Genomic DNA, 25,536 nt, shown 5'->3' with positions numbered 1-25,536 from the left:
CTTCCCTGACATCCATATGGCTACGTATCCCTTTCTCTGTGCTCCTATAATATCCTTTGAATATATGTATCCTTGCTTATATAAAATGTTTAATATTTATCTGTCATATGTCTGTATTCCACAAGGGTGTGAACTGTGGTAAAAACTGAGTTCTGGGGGCGCCTGGGTGGCTCAGTCGTTAAGCATCTGCCTTCAGCTCAGGTCATGATCCCAGGGTCCTGGGATCAAGCCCCGCATCAGGCTCCCTGCTCAGTGGGAAGCCTACTTCTCCTTCTCCCACTCCCCCTGCTGGTGTTCCCTCTCGTGCTGTCACTCTCTGTGTCAAATAAATAAAATCTTTTTTTTTAAAGATTTTTTATTTATTTATTTGACAGAGATAAAGACAGCCAGCGAGAGAGGGAACACAAGCAGGATGAGTGGGAGAGGAAGAAGCAGGCTCACAGCAGAGGAGCCTGATGTGGGGCTCGATCCCATAACGTCAGGATCACGCCCTGAGCCGAAGGCAGACACTTAACCACTGTGCCACCCAGGTGCCCCTAAATAAATAAAATCTTAAAGAACAAAACAAAACCCTGAGTTCTGTTTACCTTCTCAGTAACCTCTATAATGACCAACAGATACTGAGCATTCCGTAAATAATTATTTTTTTGTAAATAATTATTCTATAAATTAATACATAAACAGATGATTTCATTACATCTTAAAAACAGCTCCATGAGTTACAAGGTAGTTAATATCTTTATTTCACTGATAAAGAGACCGAGGTCTGGCAATTCTAAGGCCTCCATTCTCATGAGTCCTGTACTGGAACTGGAAGCCAATTCCCCTGATTTAATGTTCTCTCAGTTTGCCAACATCATTTTTGTGTAGTAACTCACTCTTGGGAATCATGAATATCGCAATTTAATTATCCTACATTTATAGGGGACTGAAGGTCTCAGGAATGTAAAAGTTAACAGGGCAAAAGGTCATTGCACTAATTTTAGAAAATATGAAACGCCAGATTTATTGGATAAAAAATGACTTTATTAGAAAGGGTTAATTAATTCTAAGATGAAATACAATTTTTATGTCATGGTAGAAAGCTAATTTTATGAGTTTTCCCCACAGAGAGAATAAAAGAAAGTGTTGGTCACTTTTTGCAATTTATGAAGTAGTAGTTCTTCACTCCTTGACATCTCCAGGGAATAGTTTTCAAGTAAATTTTTCTAACAGAGATTTTGTTCGTTGCCTCTCACATTAATATACTCAGGCATATTTTTATTAGTAAAAGAAAATCACTTATAAACAAACCCTAGAGAAAACATAATAGAGTATGTACTTCTTGAAATGACTAGACAGGAATACATGGATAATCATTTCCTAGTAAGACAGATTTCACTTCATTCTTTTCTCATTCTCTTTGTTGTTGATTTCACATTCATATCTCTTACTATAGACTGTGTCTATATTTACATGCACTTTATTAAAGTATTGAAATAATCTCTATAAGCTCTATGACAATTTATCATATGTGTATGTTTATGTTTATCAACTTAAGATGAACTATGGATATGTAACTGATTGTGTTTAAAAGGATCAACTTTTAGGGGCACATAGGTGGCTCAGTCGATCGAGCGTCTGACTCTTGGTGTCAGCTCAGGTCACGATCTCCGGGTCCTGTGATCGAGCGCCCTGTCAAGCTCCCCACTCAGCAGGGAGTCTGCTTTTCTCTCTGTCTCTCTGCCCCGTTCAGCCTCGTGTGCTCTCTCTCTCTCAAGTAAATAGATAAATCTTTAAAAATAAATAAATAAAAGGGTCAACTTTTAAATTATATGAGAAATAACAATGGAAATGGATAGATTTAAATATATAAAAGTACATGGGGCACCTGGGTAGCTCAGTCTGTTAGGTGTCTGCCTTTGACTGGGGTCATGATCGCAGGGTCCTGGGATCGAACCCCCCATCAGGCTCCCTGCTCAGCGGGGAGCCTACTTCTCCCTCTCCTACTCCCCATGTTTGTTCTCTCTCTCTCTGTCAAATAAATAAATACATAAAAATTTAGCATAATAAAAATGAATTTAAAATTAAAAGAAATATGACCACTTGGGGATATATATTCATTCACTGACTAAGGGTAAATAGCTTAATTTAGGATAGTGATTCTTAACTTGGATTTAATGGTAATAGGAAACTTCTGTAGAGAGGTCAGTGAACCCTATGAAAGGGTATGTAAATATGTCTGTATCGGCATTTTTTATAGAGAGAAGGATCATTATTTTTATCAGATAATCAAATGGAGTCCACAACTTGAAATGTTTAAGAACTAGTGATTTATAATCTCATTCCAATTAATTGTGAAATATCAAGTGCTCAATAGATACATGAGGAGAGGTATAAACAAGTATTTTGACAAAAGTAAGAACATGCAGAATACATTTTGAAAACATGTCCTAATTCATTAGTAATCAAACAGATTCAAATTAAGATGGGCATCAACTATCTCCTTATATCTCATAAAGCAGCAATCACTTTAAAAATGAAAGCAACAAAACTATCAACAGCATAACCTCATTCTTTCTAGTACCATTAAAAATTGGTATGGCCACTGGGAAAGCAATATGACAATATTTAGTAAAAGCCATAAAAGCTGGGGTTTTTTAATGCTGACCCAATAATTTATTCTGGAACAATTATATGCCAGAAGCTGAAAGAGGGTGCGTGAAGTTGTTCCTTATGGTGGAATCTCTAATAGCAAACAAAAGGGAAATGGCAGCCCATATGATATTTATGATGAAATAAGCTTAAAAACACAGAATGTTATTGTGGCTATGTAATATACATGTTTATGAGGATTGTAATGAGTAGACACAAAACTTGGGGGTGATTTTTAATACTAATTAATTTTGATATTAATGAATTTAATTATCTTTAAAATTTTTTCCATAATGTTAATCTATGGCAAAAATTGAGCACTAAATATCAACTAGTAAATAGAGGAACATTACTATTTAAAATATTAACAAATGAATCATCTAACATCTTAAGGAAGGTTCCATTTTCCAATCTGGATAAATCTGGATAAATCCATGTAGGCATGCAGATTGTAGACTATAAAATTCCTAGATGTCATTCACATAGATTATAGCATACACGGAATTCCTTGGGTTGTTTAAAAGAGGCTCCGAAATAATGGTTATTTCATATTTGTGTTAATATGTTCAACTTTTGTGACTTTGATTATCTTATGCCATTCCATATTGCCTATGCAAATATAATGTGAACTGGTTAATGTGAAAAGCCATGGACTTTGATTCAAATAATCTATATCAGGTTCATCTGTGTCACTTATTAGCTTTATTCCTTCTGAGCTTGTATTTTTTCAGTGGATAAAACGGCAAACTGCTATGGATTGAGAAGACATGTGAAACAGCTCTGTGAACAATAAGACACTAATAAATGATATATATTTTATAATACTAATAAAACCAGTTTTATTAATATTTATCATGTTAAAGAAAACAAATGTTATATAGCAAAATAAAACAGAAGCACGTAATTCATTAAAGGCATATTTTTCTTGTATTAAAAGCAAAAGAAGTAAAAAAGGAGACCTAGCACAGATATTTATGTGACAAAATTCACCTTCAGTGCTGTTGACACAATAGATACATACTATTTTGCACATAATGTCAATATTTCCCTCCTGCCTTCAAGGCCTATCTAAAAATCACTCTTTGTACATATAATTGAAATCAATAAAAATATTGCTTTACTACCTACTTTTCACTGAAAATACGTGGAACACATCTCTTCAAATGTCTTTCTGTTCAACTTTCGGTAAAGATGGTTGGGCATGTTTTACAACCTTTAAGTGTGTGCTTCCAGATGACTCATTTACTCTCCCATGTCTGACAGGATTTGCGTGCACATGTAGGGAAAAATAAGTGGAGTTGCAAATGATATCATTAACATAGGAAAATGTGTATCTAGGGGCATCTGGGTGGCTCAGATGATTAAGTATCTGCCTGCGGCTCAGGTCATGATCTCCGGGTCCTGGCATGGAGTCCCGCATCGCATTGGGCTCCCTGCTCAGCGGGGAGTCTGCTTCTCCCTCTCCCTCTCCCCCTGTTCATGCTCTCTTTCTCTTGGTATCTGTCTCAAATGAATAAATAAAATCTTTAAAAAAAAAAGAAAAGAAATGTGTATCTATCATTGAGAAATAAATGTACTGGCAAGTCTTCCTGCAGCAAGTCCAGGAAAATGGTTACAAGTTGACCATTTGAAATGTTCTGTTTATTTATTTTATGATTATCAAAAGAGTAGTATAATTTAGGGAAGTATATTCGCAAAAGGCTAGATTAGTTTCAGAAACTATTACTATCTATTTTTATTGATTCACACTGTCAACAAAGAAAAAAACTTCCACATGGTAGCTATGATTTATCCTGTACTGTATGGGAATGCTGATATTTGGCCACATGCAGTGTAGTTTGTGGGACTCACACAATTAAATAAGAAGAAAGTATTTTGTGATGCTAAATAAAATTTTCTCATCTAGGAGAACAGTTTTAGGTTTATTATTTATGTGCTGTTATTTCATATCGCTTAAGAGTATCCACTTACAGCTTAATAATGTGCTTTAACGATAAACAGATTTTCTTAGTGCGTGGCTACATTTGTCATGGGAAAATGATTCTTTACTATGGATCACCCGTTTTCAGGAAAAGCAGTCGAGATTTACTGCTGAAAAAGAATCCGAGAGCAAATGAGGTTATTTTGTCAGGACATTTCAATAAGGGTTCTTTTGACCCGGGGTAAATAAAATATAAAACCTCTCCGTTTTAAGTCTCTCTCATATGCACTCATTTATTGAACATTAATTAATATGATTGCATTTACAGTAATTTAAAGGTAGGCTTTGGCTTTAAAAAAGGATTTCAGTTAGTCAAGATTATTTTTCTGCCCATTTAACTCCACGCTAATTTCCAACTTGAAAAAAAAAGAAAATTTTTAGAAGCATGAATTCTGTGAAGCTGTTTCTTAATAATTTTCCACCGTAATCTCTTGGTGTAAGAAGTCCTTGAAGATGTTTCCTTTGAGTATTTATATGTAATCCATGAAGGGTGTCATTTGCATTTTGATTTGAAATTTCCTGACTTTTGGATGAAAAGAGGTACCAAAAATTTTGGAGCTGTAAGATTCCCCCCTCCTCTAAAGCATTTGCATGTTTATCAAATATTTGCTCAACTCTTCGTTTGTGCAGACAGTGCTAGGTTCTGGGATGCAAAACCACGGTCCTGATATCAAGAAACCTCTCCTGTAAGGGGAGGAGGCTATGCGGGGGGGCCCATGTTAGGGTATGGAGGCATTGCAAAAGAGGGGAAAATCATTTTTACATGGAATGGGAGGGGTGTAAGAGGAAAAGCTTTTTCAGAAGGAACAGTTTTTCAGAAAAAATAACAGATAATAGGTTCAGATTATGCTAGAGTATTCATCATAGGATAAGTAATATTTCCTTTATTCAGATGAGACTACTTTTCTATAATGCCTTTATATGATATTTGAATGAGCATAGATTTGACCGTACCAATTATTTTAGATATCTCATTTTTAGTTTGGATGCCCAATACCAATATCACTTATTCTTAATTTCATTATCAATGAAATATAAAAAACATTGATATGTAATAAATTGAGAGTTATTTTGGTTATAAAATATGATATTCAGAGCTCTTTCTAAACTCTTAAATCTTTTTTAAATTTTACATTATAGATGAAAGAGAAGATGTTCAAAAGAAAACATTCACAAAATGGATAAATGCACAGTTTTCTAAGGTAAGAATATTTTGTTACTTCTCTTTTAAGATATAAGGTAAGTGACTGATTTTCAAAATGAACTATGTACCTGTGTAAATTTAAATGTCCATATTGTTTTTATTGTAGTGTCACTGTTGTGGCTGTGCAAATTTAGGCACATTATGTTGACTTTTAATTAAGGAAGAAGCAGCAGAATATATAGTAAAGAGAAATTATTTAATTAGACAAAATGTATCTTTGGATCTTAATGATAATGTGAGTTTCTTTAATTACATCAGTCATCCAAGGATTATAACTGCAATCTTCTACCAAGTAGCTAGTATATGTCACACATTAGCAGAAGATATGAAGGAATTTTTACTGTCTGAAAGTGATAATATTTTTGTCCTTAGTCTTTATTAGTTGAAGAAAAACTGATACAACTGCCTGGGGTCTGTTTGGCCCCTATCACTTAGGGCATATGTCAAATAATTTAAGATAAGAAGTTTATTCTCTTTTTCAGCAGGCATCAACCCATACTATTAGTAATATTTATTTATTTTACATATGCAAGTTAATTTATAATCCATAGACAGCACAACTCTGGATAATTATGTGTGAACACAGAGTAAAATATTCTTACCTTGAAAACTAACATTAAGAGTATCACGTAAGGAGGTTGATGTACATTTTGAGGTTAGAAAGACTTGGATTTACATTTAATTAACTCTGAATTTGGGCAAATCAAATGCTTTGTGAATCATTTTGTTTTGTTTTGTTTTATTATGTTATGTTAGTGACCATACAGTACATCCTTAGTTTTTGATGTAGTGTTCCATGCTTCATTGTTTGCGTATAACACCCAGTGTTCCATGTAATACATGCCCTCCTTAATACCCATCGCCGGGCTAACCCATCCCCCCCATCCCCCTCCCTCTAAAACCCTCAGTTTGTTTCCCAGAGTCCATAGTCTCTCGTGGTTCATTTCCCCTTTTGTGAATCATTTTAATACAATCTTGTATATGTATACATATATATTGAGTGTCTACCTAAAGAATCAACTCCCAATAATGGAGATATAAAGCTAATAAAATATGGTCCCTATATTCAAGCTTTAAGAGGGGCAAAAATGGCTGATAATGGTTATTTCATGTGATTGTGAGGATTAATAGGGTCAAGATATGTGAAAATTCCTACCACAATGCCTGACAGTCTTAATATATGTGGATCACTCTCTCCATGGGTCTTTCTTGTTTTATAAAAGTTTTGGTAATGAATCCAAACAATCCACTGGGAGATGCAGTATAAAAAGTGTTCCTATTACTATTACAAAAGGTTTTCAAGTATCATCCATTGTTTATGGTATTTGATAGCAGAATTTTTCCAGGTAGTCTTTAATATATTAGCAAGAAGTAAAGTTACTGAATTTTAACTAAGCAAATTTCATTTATATTTACTTACTGAATTAAAAATTAATAAGTTGCTATTACAGAACTTTATTTTTTAAATTTTTATTATGTTCAATTAGCTGTTATAGAACTTTAAACAATAAACATAAAAAAGAACACCTATTTTAAAAATTTCAACTTTTTTTGAACTAAGTGGGTAGAATTAATAAAAAAAATTATAACACTAATGGAAAAGAAATGAAAAATAAACTCAGAAATATGTACAATTGGAGTTCCTAATTCCCAAAATATTTACCAGATCGGTGTATATGTTTTAACCGCTGTATCTACTGGTCTCATTAAAATCTTAATTTTGGAAGTTTGAAACAGCCAGTAGATACAAGCTTTCAAGCAAATATACAGACAAATCAGAATCATAAAGAGATTTTTTGAAATAATAAATGTGACATAATACTCTGAATCTTTGAATTAAGTCAATGAGTTGTTTTAATAAGGTGTGTAGACATAAAAGAGACAAACACTGCAAATTCTCATTCCCACAAATCTAAATAGGTCATTACTCTCTATACATTGACATTTCAAGTATCATTTACCAAAACTCACATGCTAATATACAAACCCTAGTTTGATATACTGTCTTCTTTGAATACGCTGTTGGCACTGCCTTAGAGCAACTTTCCCTACCCTTATGAGTACCCATATTTTAAAGGCTGCAAAATAATTACATGCATGAGTGCATTGACTCTTTTTTTCCTAGGTATCCCCACCGCCAAATCCAGCTTCTACTTATTTCATTTATTTTATAATTGTTCTCCCTCAGCCTATTAAAATTGGATCAGGAGAGTCACCAAAGTTTCATATTTGGGCATATAGTAGGTGTCAGGAATAGAAATAAATGTTTATAAAGACAGAGGGAAAAGTATTTGGAGATAAAATTTATATACCTGTGTGTTGATTTTTCTTTTTTTTTTTTTTTAAGATTTTATTTATTTGTTAGAGAGAGAGAGCACAAGTGGAGAGAGCTGCAGGTAGAGGGAGAGGGAGAAGCAGGCTCCCCATTGAGCAGGGAGCCTGACTTGGGACTCGATCCCAGGACCCTGGGTTCATGATCCAAGCAGAAGGCAGACACTTAATCAACTGAGCCACTCAGGCGTCCCTGTGTGTTGATTTTTCATTTAGAAAACCTGAAAATATATTTTCCATGTTACCTGATTTTTTCTTGTCAAGCTTCAAGTAATGACTAAATTTTTGTGTATGCTTTTGAGAATTAAGAAAAAGCTAATTGATTCATTTTAAGCCCATTGATGATCCCAAAAGATAAACATAACTGAGATATGTCACTTCGTATGTATTTATTGTGTTATTACATGGTGTTCAGCAGAATTCCAGGCCTGTGGGAGACACAAGATTAGTTTAAGTTGAATCTTCAGATCTCATGGAACCTACACGTTTGGGAGATATTAGATTAATTGCTAAATGGAGTAGCAGAGTGGGCAGTGGTGGTGAGAGACAGCAGTACTCTGGGCTAGAATGAATCTGAAAACCTATATGAAGAAAACTGTACTGCCTGAGAGACTCTAAAGGAAGGATCATCAAAGAGCAAAACACTCTTCACTGAGATCATTGGAAACCACTGAAGGAAGGAATACATGTTTTCTTTGTAACCCCACTGATCAGTACCAGTGCATTAATTAAATATAATATATGCATTTTGGATAATAGTACAGAAATTAAGCATATGCTAAGTTGAAGGAAAGAGGGAAAATTCTGAATGAAAAAGAATGTGTTGAAGAAGACTTTAAAAAGAGAAAAGGCAATGAAAAATTATCATCTGTGTGGTAAATTAGTCAAAGAGAAACACACACCAACAATAATAAAAATGAATAGGATGACTTAAAATGTTTAACAGTGAGGCTCACACACATTCATTTATATAATATTTGTAAAATAAAAAGAGCCTGCAAAGTAGTTCCCTGTTATTATGTAAAGTTACATAAGGGATATTTAAGGGGGAAAATGTGATTAAATAAAGTTTTATCGTTTTGTGTCGTTTGAAGCCAAATGTACCTTTGCAGTAAATCCAACTGCTTTTTCACTTTCTTAGTACCGTTTTAAAATAGACCCTATCTCTTCTTCAAAATAAGTCTTCTATTAACCTTCAATTCCAAAAATTTTTACTAGAATATGATTTATCACATCTATTCTATAAAGATAAGCAAACATTATTTATCTCCACATAAACACAAAGCCATTGCTAGGTAAGATTAATTCAAGGTAAATATTCTATTCATGTAACTTGCAGATATTTTATAATCCTAAAAATGTTTACTGTTTATGACAAATATAATTCACATAATAAGAATTACACAGGTTCATTCACACAAGCTTATTTAAGGAAAGTACACTTGAAATTATGACCAAAAATAATTTTGTCATAAAACTTGCTTGATGTTTGTGTTAGGGAAAAAGCAATCTGTGGGGAAAAATATTTACTACTAGATCAATTGAAAGATTTAAACCATCTCCCAGTGAGTTATATGATGGTCTGGTTCCTACATTGGATTTAGTGATTATTTCTCTCCTCCAAATACACTTTTCTGTATGATTCTTCCAAAAGTAGTAGACAACTTGATATTTTATTTAAATGAAGCAGAAATGTGTAATTAGTTTTGTCTATGAGCTTCACAGGGGCCTATGATATGGTAACACATTTATGTCTTTGTTGTCACAACATACGTACCTACACCTAAAAAGCCAGATTTTACCCTCTTGGGATAATGATAACACAAGATAGAATTAACTGGTGTAACATACTTTTCCCAATAATTTATCATTATTTATATCCTAGCCAGCATGATAAGCATGATGTCATGCAAATGAACACCAAAGTTGTGAGTCAGTAAACCAGGCTTCTTAGAGGAAATCATTATATCCACACTTGAATTCATTTTGAAAAGAAAGGTATACATAAAATAAAAAATTCTTTGAGTCTTGTTTTCCTTATATGTCCATGTCTACCTTGTAAGAAAACATATATTAAAAGAGCTTTATAAATATTGAAACAAAAACATAAAATATTGCCATTTTTGTTACTGTGTAGTATATTTGCTGAATTGAAGGAATTGTATATTTATGAAATTTTCCTGAACGCCTGCTCACTTCTATATTGACATGGTTTTGGCTACTTTTGTTGGATGGAACAGGGAATATAGAACATTTATTTATGTTTTATTATCCTGCTACACTCTCTATGCCAATCCATGCCCTCAACATACACATACACATACACACAAACAGTCGTGGACACACACTCAGTTTAAAATGAATCAAAGGGTTTCCTTATGCAAAGGGAAGATAATGAGACTTAGAAGCAAAACATTGTTTCAGGTAACAGTATGTATACATTTCCTCTGTGTCAGTTTGAAACTTACATGTAACTAACAAATTTATATAGGACTTCTACTCAAGGGGCTTGATTTAAAAGAGGTGATAGATTAGAGCTATTGTGTTGTGGGAGGCTCATCATAGATATAAAGTCACCATTATGCCCCTGGCTTCCTGTTTCTCCCTACTATTTGATACCAGAAAGAATTAGATTACTATAGAAGATGAAAGGCAGTGCACTATATCTCTGGATCATGATAAGCAGCTATTGGGGAGAAAGTTTTCCTTTGCCCTTCAGTGTTCTTCTGGCTGGTCTACGAATTAAATTGATATGAGATAGATTAACAGGAGAAAAAAAAAAAACAAAGGTCAATTACATGCACAAGGAAGACCAATGATAAAACTGAGATCCGAAGAAATGACCAAAGCCTGCAGTTTTGATATATTCTAGACAAAGGAACTGACAGGATAAAGAAAACCTGTGTTTGGGAGCTTCAATTCGTAAGAAATTCTACAGAATTTGGGCTGGGTAGTAAATTAGTAAAAGTAACAAGGTTCATTTTTATAGCCTCTTGTTTATATAGCTTCTTTAGCCCTGAATTCCCTGTCTCTGATCATAAGAACATCTCTTTACCTGTTGGTACAGGGAAGATAACTTTTACATGAGAGATTTATTTCCTGCTTTCAGGGGACAAGGAAGGTCAGAGTGTTCTTGTTCTGACTCTTTCTTAAGTAACTTTAATTCAAAATAACTATATGCCACCAGGGTACATCTTGGGGAAGCCTTCCCTGAGCCTCAACACAGGCCATGTAAGGCTTTGGTAAGAGTTAAATTCTTGGGTACAGTTATTTTGGTGAGATGAATATTGGTACAGGAAACTGTAGACATCCTCATTTCAGAAATTGTGAAGATTAGGAACTTTTTTGTTCCTATATATTCTCCTATTAATTACCCTATTGAATTACATTTTTATGGTTAGTTGCTCCAGTGACCTCATGAGATAGTGTTCGAGATGAGCTAAATGTGAGTGTAGGTAGCTTGCTCATGATAAATGGAAGAGATGAAGCTGGAACCCAGAAATTAGACTCTAAAACCCATGACATTTCCATATTCATTACTATTGTGATAACTACTCCATCTACCAAGTGCTGCATTGTTCTCAGGATTCATCACAAAATTGATAAGTTTTATGAGAAATGGTGAGGGGATTTGAGGACATTGAAAACTTGAGAATGGAAAGTGTTTAATGCTTGCAATACTAACAGATGCTTTATAATTTACCTTAAATATTTAGTAACCCCAAAGCTCAACCATTGTTGAAGAAGGTTTTTAATAGATTCTTTCCAAATGGTTTCCAGTACGTTAAATGTTAATACACGCACAAGCTGAGTTTTGGTGAGTGAAGTAATCTAGTTATCAATATAGTTATCTAAATTGTGAGTATTTTTATTTATTAATATTAATTTTTATTTCCACTAATCACAAATTATTGTGTGTAAGAGAGAATTTAAATATTTGTTTAAATAATTTTGTGAGAAATAGGAACTATTGCCCTACTGGCATTGTGGACTCTCTAACACCTATGCTAGATGTTAAGATGACTTCTAGAATGATGTGTCTGTGTTTGTAATTTAGATAATTATGCTAATGGCCTAATCCACTGAGAACCATTCTGTTGAACGTTTTCTTGGATCTAATCTTTGCAAAGTACCCAAGTAACAAAGAATGTCATTCAGTTAGCGAAAGGAAAATTGGATTGTGATAGGTCTCACTATTTTTAATGAAAGGCAAATAATTTATTGTTTATTTTGCAGATCTTTCTTAGAAATATATACTTGATTAACCCACTGTTCCTGAGCTCTTAATAACTCTAGGTAGTTTTAGAAGATACACATGTTTTGCTCTTTAAGCTACTGTGTTCTGAAATATGAGAAAATTGGAATTGTTGATTGCTATACCTATATAATATAGATTGGTCTCAGCGGCAAGCATATTTAGTTGGAAAATGTAAATATTTACCAATTAGCATGATTGTTCCTAGGGAAAAAAATTCTGTAACTGATAGGCAAATGCATTAGTTATCTGATTTATTCTGTTTTAGGGCTCAGCATAACTTTCTAGCAAGACAACATATATTGAATTTCGTGATTTATTTTCATTTGAGGAAGAATAGTTGGTGCTTCGGTACCATCCCACCAGAGATATATGGTTGCTAAAATAACCTTCCAAGATTCAACAAATATCTATTGAGTGCCAACTATGTGGCAGGCATAGTATTATATACTGTAAGAGACACAATATAACATGTTTTTCTTCTCTAAAGGATTATCATCTGAGGGAAGAAACAATTATATAAACAAATAAAGTACGGCCTTTAATAGAATACAAATGTCATGGGAACAGAAGAAAGAATGACTAATTGCTTAGAGAGGATGACAGCTTTTCAAAAAGAGGTGACATTTAATCTGAGGTTGTCCACACAACGACAAATTAAAGGGAGATGAAGGCATCAAGAATTGCATGTAGAAATATGGAAAAATTGAGGAAGCTTGGCCTAGCAGGTGGTGCGTGGCCAAGGAGATCTGTGCAAGTGGAGAATGGAGGATGTGAGAGCACATGAAGCCATTCCTGAATAATTGCACTGTTGCTGGGGCCGGTTGGACTAACAGTGAGATACTGGTTTAATCATGTTTATATTTGACCTCTGGTTGAAAAACGTTTACTTCTAAAACAATAGCCAATGACAGAGCAATTAGACTGCCCTACAACCACTAATCCTCCCTGCAAAATTGAATATGAAGCCTACACTTTACACTTAGGGAATAGACATGTGGATCTAAAATGAAGATACAAGTGGGTTACATTTTTTGGTAGTTGTTTGATATCATGCATATTCATTAGCACACTGCATCAGAATCACCTAGAGGGCTTGCTGAAACAGATAACTGGGACTCATAGCTAGAGTTTCTGATTCCATAGGTCTAGCAGGGGAGCCCAAGTACTTGGAAGTTCCCAGTTGGAACTTGTTCTTCTTATTAAATTTTTCTATAGCTATTATGTCAGGCAGTGAATAAATATTTTGAATATTATGTCTATGCATTAAATTCTTATCCTTCTTTAAAAAAGGCATTTATATTTAAGGAAACATGTTTTGACAGAAATACACAGAAAGCCTACATTCATTAATGTATTACTTATTGAGGACTTATTACAGGTCAACTGCTCTAGAGTTTTAAACGTGGCAGTGGAGAGAAAAATGCCCCTTTAGTCATAAGGCCCTATGATTCAGATGAGTAAAACTGAACAAGGAAACATTTAGCAAACTCTTTGACATTCTCTGTACATATTTGTCAACTTGCTTTCCCTCTCTGAAACTTAGAATATAGCATTTCAAATAGTGATGGATGGATGGATGCTAAGAGGAATAAGGTGGGTGCTCTTTTGTATAATGGATTCTGAGAAAACCTCTCTAAAGGGACATAGAAGAAACCTGAGGGAAGAGAAACAAAATTCCAGGCAGAAAGAACATGTACAGAAGTCCCGCTGAGGGACCGTGTGTTCCAGGGACAGCAGGGGGCCTGGTTTAGAGTGACTGGGGATGAGTACTATGAATTACAGGGGAAATGGTACTGTGGCGAGGCAAATTAGGTAGAACCTATTGACCACTGTAAAGGCTTTGGCTTCCTGGTAGGTTAGGAGGCGAAGTGTTTTAAGGAGTGACTGGAAGCAATGTAATTTATAATGTAGGACATAAAGGTAGGATTTGAGAGGCGAGCTAGACGATGGTGTCATAATCCAGGTTGGGTGTGTGGGGGAGGCTAGAACCAGGTTGGTAGCCATGGACCTGAAGGGAAATGGCCATACTTTGGAAAGTACAGGTAATAAAATTTACAGATGGACTAGAAATGGAGATTGAGAGAGTGAAGAAAAATAGTTTAAAAAAAATTTTTTTAAGCAGTTTTAGCCTGAACATTGAGCAGGATGGGATGGCTATTTACAGGGGTAAGAAAGACTGTTGAAGGAGAGGGTTCGGTAGGAAAGTACTGGTAAATTTCCCATGAGAAATCCCGGAAAAGAATTTTTGTTTTAGTATGTTATCATGGAAAGAGTATGTACGAGTGCCTGGGTGGCTAAGTCAGTCAAACAGCAGATTCTTGGTTTTGGCTCAGGTCATGATCTCCAGGTCCTGGGAATGAGCCCCGTGTCAGGCTCTGCACTCAGAGGGGAGTCCACTTGAGGTTCTCTCTCTCCCTCTGTCCCTCTTCTGCCTGTCCCCACCCCTGCACTCTCTCTATCTAGAATAAATAAATACATCTTTAAAAAAGAGTATTTATTTTCAGTTCCTGAAACTAACTTCAAATTCAAAAATTAAGTTATCTTAATTTGTAAGAAAAAATTTTAAGAGAAGATACAAAGTCCCTTTATCACTGTGTGTATGTGTGTGTGTCTGCACACACGCGCATGTGCACCTTCTTGTGAGAGAGGAACGTGTCTGTAAATTGAGTACGTTTGCATTGGAGTTAACTTGATCTTTGTGTCTCTCATGATCTAGGCTGGATGGCTAGAAATCAATGGAGACAAGCTTGATTTACCAATAGTTTCCTTCTTCATAGCATTTACTATGTAGAACCTATGTCAATTGCATTATAATTATTGTTTACATATATTTTACATCTATTAAATGAGATCCTTGAGGGTCTGAACTTTGACTCAGTTATCACTGTATACTCCCAGAGTATACACACTGATGTACAGTGATATTCAATAAATATTTACTGAATGAACGAAATGAATGGAAATAAGGAAGGAAGAAAGGGAGAGAGGAATTGAAACTAAAGTTGGTCATACTGGCCACTATCCCGGTCCTTTCTTCTGTGAACACCTTCTCCTTCGTGTTCTTTCATGTCTTCAAATATCATTTCTATCCAGGGCTTAACACTGGGCTTGATGCTTAGGAAGCACTCAGGAATTGATTTTTGAGTATACAACTTCGAAATATGCATCTGTAACACTGAGTTCAAGATCTACATTTCCAAGTGCTTTTGGAGCCTATCCACCAAGCCATGGCAAAGTCCTGATACGAGGCCAGGGTGATATAAACGAAGAAGACCCAGTTAGATGGAAACAACAAGGGTTGGTTAATGATTAGAAAAGGGGAACCAGGAAGGAATCTGATGGGGGCAAGATACTATCTCAGGACACTAGACAGATAGAGATACCTTAAATTGGGATAGGAACTGAGAAAGAAAGAAGAGAGAGGTATATTTGGTGGCTGTTGACCACTTTGCTGTTAGATATTCAAATATTTGGTTTAATTTGTTTGTGAGGCATTCAGGAAATCAGTATGAGGGCAAATACTGGATTCAGTAGCCTGAATTTTAATTACCAATTCACCACTTAGTGTGTGTAAACTTAAGTAAATTACTAAACATTCATAAGCCTCAACTTCCCCATCAAATATTTATTTAAAAGATTAAAAGATGTTCTGCATGCAAAACACATAGAATTATACCTGGCATGTGGTAAACGCTCAATTAGTGTTGGTTTTATCATTAATATTCTTTTGAGGACAAGAGGAATTGAATCCCTCTGAGAAGCTTGAGGCTGGTGTTTGTCTGACAGGCTTTTATTTTGCTGAGTTGGGTATGGGAGCTGATAGATTTTGGTTATATAATGTTTTACTTAATAGGGTTTGGGAATTGAAAGGATTGAATTTGCAATGCGTAAAATATATATATGTCTGTGTGTGTATATGCATATGTATATATATATCTTGAGAACACAGCTTTACGATTAAGTTTGTTAGGGCTGGTGGCTAGAGAAGTAGATGAGGCACCTCAGGTAGAGCCTGGGGGTCATGGATAGCAGCAATATTTACAGTGTAAGTCAAAGAAAAAGACAAGGGCAGAAAGCATCAAGATGATATGACTATCATTGTCAGATGTCTGAGGAGTTCAAGTTAAGATGAGAACTCAAGCCTGTTACACCTACCACCCTGTAGAATGCCTGTCCGTAACCCTGCTAATATAGCCACTCCCTAGAGACCTCTCTCTACTTCTCTTCCATGTTTGACCCCTAGCATCGCAGATCCTGTAACATCATCTTCCTTGGTTTGCTCTCCTGCTTTTAGTAGAGTATAACATCCTGTAGCTTCCTAAGAAAGGACTCAGGAGACAGAATTTTTTTGAGGTATGTCATAAAATATTTTTAATTCTACTCTTCCTTTTTGATCATGTTTTTATATTCCCATGATCTTGTTTCAGAAAATGTAGTAACTTCTCTTACTTTCTGTGGATTTTCATTCTAATTCTTCCACAATCTTCCTCTGCTTCTTGCATTGTTCATGTTTTCTAAGGTCCTTCTTTCTTGTTTGTTATTTGTTTGTTTATTTTGGGGAACTCTCATTTTCAAAGCTTTTTCTCAAATTATCCAGTGATCCTAATTTTCCGTTTAAGCATGAGATACTAACATTTGATAAAATTAAATACCCTTTCTTGATAAAAATAGTTAATTAAAAAAAGAATCATTATCTACTTCTGCTAACATGTTATATTACATATATATATATAGTTTAGTCCGCAAGTCAGTAAATTACTTAATGAAGACACATTTGATGAATCCCGGCCAAAGACAGGAAAAATATAAGAATGCTCCAACTGTCTTCATTATTACTTAACTTTGTGTTGGAAGTATTAGCCATCAAGACCAGACAAGAAAAACCAATTTAAGGCAAAACGGTTGGAAGAAGAGGTAACAGTATCACAATTTGCAGATAGAACTGTTTCTCTAAGAAGTCACAAAGAAATAATAACAACAACAGACACAGAAACCAATGCAAATGATGTAGGAAAGAACATTAGGGTTCGAAGCCAATGGCCAAGAAAGAATTCTTGAGATGTCTTTGGTGCAAAAAGATGGTTTTATTAAAGCATGGGGACAGGACCCATGGGCAGAAAAGAGTTGCACCAGGGTCATGAAGAGTGGCCCATTGTATACTTTCAAGTTGGGAGGGGGTTAGGGATAGCAAAAGTCTCTAAGGAATTTTGAAAGCAAGCTTTCCAGGACCTTGAGGGGGCTAGCTATTGTTGGGAAAAGGTCATTTATTACCGTCCAGTAAAACCTTAGTCATGAGACCCTTCAAATCCTTCAGATGTATATCGGTGGGGCTTATGCTTAGGGGATGATTGCCAACACATATCCTGGAGGGTTTAGAGATAAAGGAAGTTTCCAAAGGAATTTGCGTACGTTAAAGTAGACTTACAGGATCCTAGGGGGGCAGCAGGGTTGGGGGGGGGGGACAGGCTAGAATTGCCTTTTGCCCTTAGCAAAGTATTAACATCGAGGCTGTTGAGTCCCTAGAGGAATGTCACTCTGTCTATTTCAAGGACTTGTCAATGGGCTGTAGGTAGTAAGGAAATTTAATAATTTTTCTTCTGCCTTTGTTTCCCACATCACAAACAGCAAAATAATTTAGTAAGTTAGTAGAACATGCAAAATTGATAGGCATGATGTATATAAATGCTAATGAGCTAGAAGATACTATGGCTCAGACATACTCATGTACAACACCAAAAATGAGAAATACATTTAATAGGAAATTTTCAAAATCTGTATTTAAAACTCTCCTTAAAGACTCAAAAGAAAATCAAGGGGAAGACCTACCTTGAAGAGCATGATTTAGCGTCATGGGGCACATGGGCATCACAGTTTGGTTGGGCGTCAGACTCTTGGTTTTGGCTCAGGTCTTGATTTCAGGGTCTTGGGATGGAGCCCTGCCTCTCTCTTTCCCTCTCCCCCTGTTCCTCCCTTCACTCATGCTGTCTGTCTCTCTTTCTCACTTTCTCTCCGAAATACATAAGTAAAATCTTCAAAAAATCCATAGTGTTAAATATGAATTGAAAATTTCATTAGAAACTAAATATTTATTTAAATGTATTTTTTCTGGGAAGGCCTAGTAACAATGGGTACACCTAGCTGTAATGATTCTAACACTCTGTTCTGACCTGGTTATGTGTGTTTGTGGGAGGGGGTTGATTTCCCCACACCAACAGCACTTGTGGGACATCACCTGGATTTTCTATATTCCAGCTCACTTCTGATACTGTCAACCTGGAAATAGTGTCAGATCTCACAGGTTAAAGATTCATTTCTACAAGACTGCCCCCTCCACACACACACACACACACACACACACACACACACACCCCTTCAGAATTAGTCACCAAGTCCAGGTTGTCACCTGTGCTTCTGACCCACTGGCTATAGATTGGGGATTCCAAAGACTCCCTCCTTAGGTTTGATTAATTTGGGAAAGCTGCTCATAGAACTCAAACATTTTACTTACTACATTACCAGTCTATTATAAAAGGATCAGCCGGAAGAAGAGTCGCATAGGACAGAGCATGGGGAAAGGGCGTGGAGCTTCCATGCTCTCCGAGTGCACCACCCTCCCTACATCTTCCCTGTTTACTGACTCGGAGGTGCTCCACACCTCGTCCTTTTGTGTTTTTAAGGAAGCCTTGCTACATTGGCAAGGTTGATAAAATCACTGGTCATTGATAACTGATTCAATTTCTAGCCCCTCTCCCCTCCCCAGGGGTGGGGGTGGGGTGGGTCTGCAAAATCCAACCCTCAACTCACCAGGTTGGTTCCCCTGGCAACAGCCCCCCCCAATCCTTAAAGTGCCCAAGGGCTTTCCAAAAGTCACCTCATGAACATAACAAAAGATACTTTATAGCTCTTATCACTTAGGAAATTCCTAGGGCTTTAGGAGTTCTCCGCCAAAAGCTAGGACAAAGAGCAAGTATATATTCCTTATTATAAATCACAGTATCTCACCAGCGCTCAGCTGTTCGTTGCTAAGTATCATTCCACATTAAAGAGAACCGTTCAACTCCTTAGAGGAACATTTGATCCGTGATCCTCGGCAGGTAATATGAGGGAGACTGAGACCTTTAATTTTGTCATAAAGCAAGGAAGTGCTTCCCAAATTGCTAGCATCTTGGGTTTGCTCCATTCTCTTCTCTTGTTCTCTTTATGCTTGTAAATTTATGCCTTTTTAAAAGTTTTTCTTTCCCTCTCATTTTATAGACAGGCTTTGGATAAATTTTTGAAAAAATATATTTACACATTCATACTAATGTATTTTTCTGATCTTGAAGGAGAAATATATACATTTAGTAACAATGAATGTTGGCTTAGGTTTTCTCTAATGGTCTTTCCAAGAATCTGGAACATTGTTTATCACCACAAAGGATGGAAATGTTTGATTTCACTATGCCAATTTTCAAGAAAAATTGCTCTGGCCTCTACCTTTTAAGAATAAAGGCAAAACAGAATGTTTTATATTACTGATTTTATTATCATAACTGACTTTTGAAGAATTGAGTACAATTTTGGAGTGTCAGCAATATTCCCTTGACGTTTAGGTATGCCTCATTATATAGTATGCATGTAGATTTTGAAAGAAGCAGTTCAAATGAAGATTGCCTCAGATAATATTCTAAATGAGCTATATAAGTAGAGTATTATGGTAGTAGACATTGGAAATTTATGCAGAGCCCATATTTAAGGCATTTTAATCTATCCCCTGAAGAACAAATCTGTCATCTAAGTCATATAAACCACTAGTTTGGATTAAAAACAACTTAGAGATCGTTAAGTATATTGCCTGATAATCTAACATTCTAAACAGCTTACATTATATATTAAATTTAGTGTCTTTTCTCTTGTAGGGGAGGAAAAATGTTCCCTTCTTCCCCTCTAGGTTCTTTGGCTGGTCTAATAATTAAACTCATAGAGAACAGATTAAAAGTAGAAAAACAATTTAATTTCGTACATATGGGAGCCCCAAAGTTAAGAGACTCAAGGGCAAAGTAGGGTGGTTGAGGCTCGTTTGCCATCCTGAGCTAAAGAATGGCACAGGGGCCTGGGGCGTCTAAGGGGGGGAGGCTAATTCACAGGACAATAAGAAGAGCAGATGTTTGGTAATTAGATGTTTGCCTTGCCATATAGATAGATAGGTCCTTCAGATACTAAGATATTTCTGGTAATAGCTCTCTTTCCGGGCCAGGCCCCCCACCTAAATTCTTTAAGGTAGTTAAGGGAGAGGTATATGTTTTTCTTGAGTCGGCTGGGTCTTGCTTGACTTCAGCTCAAAATAATCCACATGGCAAAGTGGCCTATTTTGCTCCCCTTCACTATTTCATCTTAGTTTCAGGTTGGCTAATTAGCAGTCTCAAGTTTTTTAAAACACATAGATCTAGCTCTCTTCCACTCTCCAAAATATATAAAATATTATATGTATTTCCTTTCTTGTTCAGTTTTAGGATTTCTGGTGACAGAGGTCTCTGAGAATATTTTTTTTCCATATGTTTTTGAGGAAATAAAGTCTCATGTAGGTATTATAGTCTAACTATGTTGCACTGGTAATTTGCATATTACACTTTGACCTTCGAAGTAGAAAAGTATAATGAATTAGAGATACACATGCCATTTGCAAAATATTTTACTTCTTGGGTGTGAAGAGAACCAAAAGATGAATGAGTAGGCAATATTATTTTTGTTAAAACTTGAATTAGAATTTTGGGTACAACAACGAATGTTATTTTGATTCTTTCACAGTTTTGTATGGTAAGCTCTATTAGCATTAAAATATAGTGTTGATACCTCTGTTTTTAAAAGCATATGAAGAATACAGATTAAAAAGAGAGGGGCACCTGGGTGGCTCAGTCCTTAAACATCTGCCTTCGGCTTAGGGCCAGATCCCAGCGTCATGGGATCGAGCCCCACATCGGGCTCCCTGCTCCGCTGGGAGCCTGCTTCTTCCTCTCCCACTCCCCCTGCTCGTGTTCCCTCTCTCGCTGGCTGTCTTTCTCTCTGTCAAATAAATAAAATCTTTAAAAAGAGAGAAATAAAGAAATGTTGAGGAAAGTCAGATTAAGTAAGGTAGAACATGACTAGAATATCAGGGAAAAAGTCCTATGAAAAGAATCAGAAGAATTTGGGTTTTTAGCCAAAGTAGAAAATTAAATAAGTGGTGCCTTTCTTGTGTATTTTTTCTTAATCCCCTTTGTGTATTCCACACATCCCCCCACCCGCCTCCCCTCTGGTAACTATCAGTTTGTTCTCTGTATTGAAGGGTCTGGTTTTTGTTTGTCTCTTTTTTTTTCTTTGTTCATTTGTTTTTTTTTTTTTTCTTAAATTCCATTTATGAGTGAAGCCATATGGTATTTTTCATTCTCTAACTGTCATATTTTACTGAGCATTATACCCTCTAGATCCATCCATGTTGTTGACAATGGCAAGATTTCATTCTTTTTTATAGCTGAGAACTATTCCACTGTATATATTTACCACATGTTCTTCATTCATTTACCAATAAGACATTGGGTTGCTTCCATAATTTGGGTATTGTAAATAATGCTGCAATAAACATAGGGATGCATATGTCTTCTCACATTAGTGTTTTTGTATTCTTTGGATGAACACCCAGTAGTAGAATTACTGATTTATATGGTAATTCTATTTTTGATTTTTTGAGGAACCACCATACTGTTTTCCACAGTGGCTGTAGCAGTTTGCATTCCCACCAACAGTGCATGAGGGTTCCTTTTTCTCCACATCCTCCTCAACACTTGTTTCTTGTACTTTTGATTTAGCCATACCGACAAGTGTGAGGTGACATCTTATTGTGCTTCAGATTTGCATTTCCCTCATGATGTGTGATGTTGAGCGTCTTTTCATGTGTCTGTTAGCCATCTGGGTGTCTTTGGAGAACTCTCTGTTCATGTCTTCTGCCCATTTTGTAATTGAATTATTTGGGTTTTTGTTCGTTTGTTTGTTTGTTTTGGTGTTGAGTTGTGTAAGTTATTTATATATTTTGGATACTAACCCTTTATCAATATGTCATTTGCAAATATCTTCTCTATTCCACATAAGTCGTCTTTTAGTTTTGTTGATTTTTTTCTTTACTGGGCAGAAACTTTTTATTTTGATGTAGTCCCAATAGTTTAATTTTGCTTCTTTCCCTTGCCTCAGGAGACATATCTAGAAAGATGTTGCTGTGGCCAATGTCGGAGAAAATACTGCCAGTGTTCTCTTCTAGGATCTTTATGGTTTCAGGTCTCACATTTAAGCCTTTCATCCATTTTGAGTTTATTTTTGTGTATGGTGTAAGAAAGTGGTCCAGTTTCATTCTTTTGCATGAAGCTGTCCAGTTTTCCCAACACCATTTATTGAAAAAATTGTCTTTTTCCCATTGTATATTCTTGCCCGCTTTGTCGAAGATAATTGACTACGTACTTGTGGACTTGGGGTGCCTGGGTGGCTCAGTTGGGTAAGCGTCCAACTCTTGTTCTCAGGTCTTTTTTTTTTTAAGATTTTATTTATTTATTTGACAAAGAGAGAGACAGCCAGTGAGAGAGTGAACACAAGCAGGGGAGGTGGGAGAGGAAGAAGCAGGCTTCCCAGTGGAGCAGGGAGCCCGATGTGGGGCTCAATCCCAGGGCCTTGGGATCTGGCCCTGAGCCGGGAGCAGATGCTTAACGACTGAGCCACCCAGGCGCCCCTCAGCTCAGGTCTTAATCTCAGGGTCATGAGTTCAAGCCCTGTGTTGGGCTCCACACTGGGCATGGAGCCTACTTATAATAATAATTATTATTATTTAAAATATATTTATAATAATATATTTAAATTATTATATAATATATATAAATTAAATATATATTTAAAGTATATTTATAATATAAAACAATAATAATTATTATTGTGGGTTTATTTCTGGGCTCTCTATTCTGTTCCACTGATCTATGTGTCTGTTTTTTTTTTTTTTTTTTTTTTAAATTTTTTTTTTTTTTTATTTGACAGAGATAGAGACAGCCAGTGAGAGAGGGAACACAAGCAGGGGGAGTGGGAGAGGAAGAAGCAGGCTCATAGCCGAGGAGCCTGATGTGGGGCTCGATCCCATGACGCCGGGATCACGCCCTGAGCCGAAGGCAGACGCTTAACCGCTGTGCCACCCAGGCGCCCCTATGTGTCTGTTTTTGTGCCAGTACCATACTGTTTGATGACTACAGCTTTGTAGTATATCTTAAAATCTGGGATTGTGAGACTTCCAGTTCTGTTCTTCTCTTTCAAGATTGCTTTGGTTTCATATTTGTTATTAGAAGGCTTTCTTTCATTTTGATTAAATTAATTTTAATGACCCAGATTTTCTAATTAGGTGTTACACATGTAGAATTAATGTTACATGGGAAAGAATTGGTCAAACAAGAAAGATAATCTCTGATAGAGTCATATACAATGGAAGGAACTTGCAAAGGAGCCATCTACATTTTCTCTAAAAAAGAGAAAAAAATAGTCTGAGAATTTGGAATGTCTAAACCCCTGAATCATAATGGGAAGTAGCTCAGATTATTTATGAGTAGTTTTCAGTATTTGCAAAAGACTGGGAAAAACAAATCTTTTTTAGCAGTAAGTGCAAGGAGTCAAACTTAAACTTCTCCTGAAGCCAAGTGACCCTGTTCTGGAATCATCACCACAGTCATAAAAGCCCTGGATAATTCACAAGCATTGCCGAAGTGTCATAGCCCTTGAAGTCCAAAGAATGAGACACAGGAGTCTTTTAACATTTCATAACTGTGTGCTCATTCTTCCTAACAGACAGGACCCAGCACAGTCTGAGCACAAAATCTCCTGCCGTAGAATTCAGTGTCTATATCATGTACTCACTAATGGGGTTGTGGGATATCGGTGAGGTTCGGTGGGGTGAGGTCCGGAGCCGATGACCAAGAAAGAATTCTTGCGACGTCTTTGGTGCAAAATGGTGGTTTATCAAAGCACGGGGACAGGACCTGTGGGCAGAAAGAACTGCTGCCCCAGGTAGTGAGGGGTGGCTGATTATATACTATGGGGTTGGGGAGGTAAGGAAAAGGGAGGTTTCAAAAGGATTTTTGCATGTTAAAGAAGACTCATAGGATACTGGGGGCCTTGCCATTGTCAAGTGAAGGTTGTTTTTCCTCTAGCAAGGCATTAACGTGAAGATAGTTGGGAGCTTCCTGGAGGAATGTTATACTCTGCCTGCTTCAAGTATCTGTCAATGGGCTGTAGTTTATAAGGACTTTTAATTGTATCTACATTTCCTTCTGGAAGCTAGGAGCTAGGTTATCCATAGAATGCTTTGTTCTTATAGATCGCTCAGACATTTATAAACTGAGGGATACTCAGGTCTTGCAGGATTGTGATCTGTGTAAGTTGTTTTTCTTTTCCTTAGGTTTAGGCAGACAGGAGGGCCTGAGGAATGTCACATATATCCCATGCGGGGGGGGGGGGGGGGGAGCTTGTGGGATGTTAGCTTCTGCTTTGTCCTCAGCTTGCCTTCTGTTCCCTCATCACTCACCACCCCGTTTTTATCGTGGAGTTACATGCTTATGTAATGGAGGAAAAATAATTTTCCTGTTTCCTTCAAGGTTCTTGGCTGACACCCCCCTCAAATATAAAGACAAATTAACATGAGAAAAAAATTTAATTTCATTCATACACACTGGAGCCCCACAAAGATAACAGAATGAAGGGTAGGAGAATATGTCACCCCAAAATATACCAACTTGGCAATTGATTATTTTGAATTCAAATTATTTAAGAAACCGTTGGTGCAAGAAGAGTACTCAGACCCTCCTTTGTCTCCCTGGAAGCAGGAAATAAATCTCACACAAAAGGTATCCTCCCTGTATAGGAGAATAGAAGGCATCCTTACCACCACAGGTAGGGAATTCAATACTGAGATGGCTAGACAAACAGATCTTGTTACTTCACTAATTTGCTACCCCAAGCCCAAAGCCCTTTGTCTTGTTAATTTCTCAAAAATGGGTTGTTTCCTTGTCTAAAAGGTATAAAAGCTGTCGCTTTGGTCACTTCTTCCAGTCTCATTTTTTTTAGGAGTTCCCATATATATAAACTTAATTT

At 36.3% G+C, this 25,536-nt stretch overlaps 1 protein-coding gene across 15 annotated transcripts in view; it reads left to right on the top strand.

Moving 5' to 3' along the window:
* Positions 1-25,536, top strand: part of DMD (dystrophin) — a 2,358,181-nt gene that overhangs the window by 546,781 nt on the left and 1,785,864 nt on the right. For all 15 annotated transcript variants that reach the window (XM_057310259.1, XM_057309646.1, XM_048213297.2 and 12 more), the window contains exon 2: positions 5,756-5,817. In XM_057310259.1, coding sequence (XP_057166242.1) covers positions 5,756-5,817 — 62 coding nt within the window. The remainder of the gene's footprint in view (positions 1-5,755; positions 5,818-25,536) is intronic.

The sequence above is a fragment of the Ursus arctos genome, chromosome X, assembly GCF_023065955.2.
Source record: "Ursus arctos isolate Adak ecotype North America chromosome X, UrsArc2.0, whole genome shotgun sequence".
Classification (NCBI taxonomy): domain Eukaryota; kingdom Metazoa; phylum Chordata; class Mammalia; order Carnivora; family Ursidae; genus Ursus; species Ursus arctos.
Note: the sequence above shows the minus strand (reverse complement) of the source record. Positions and strands in the feature narration are given on the sequence as shown.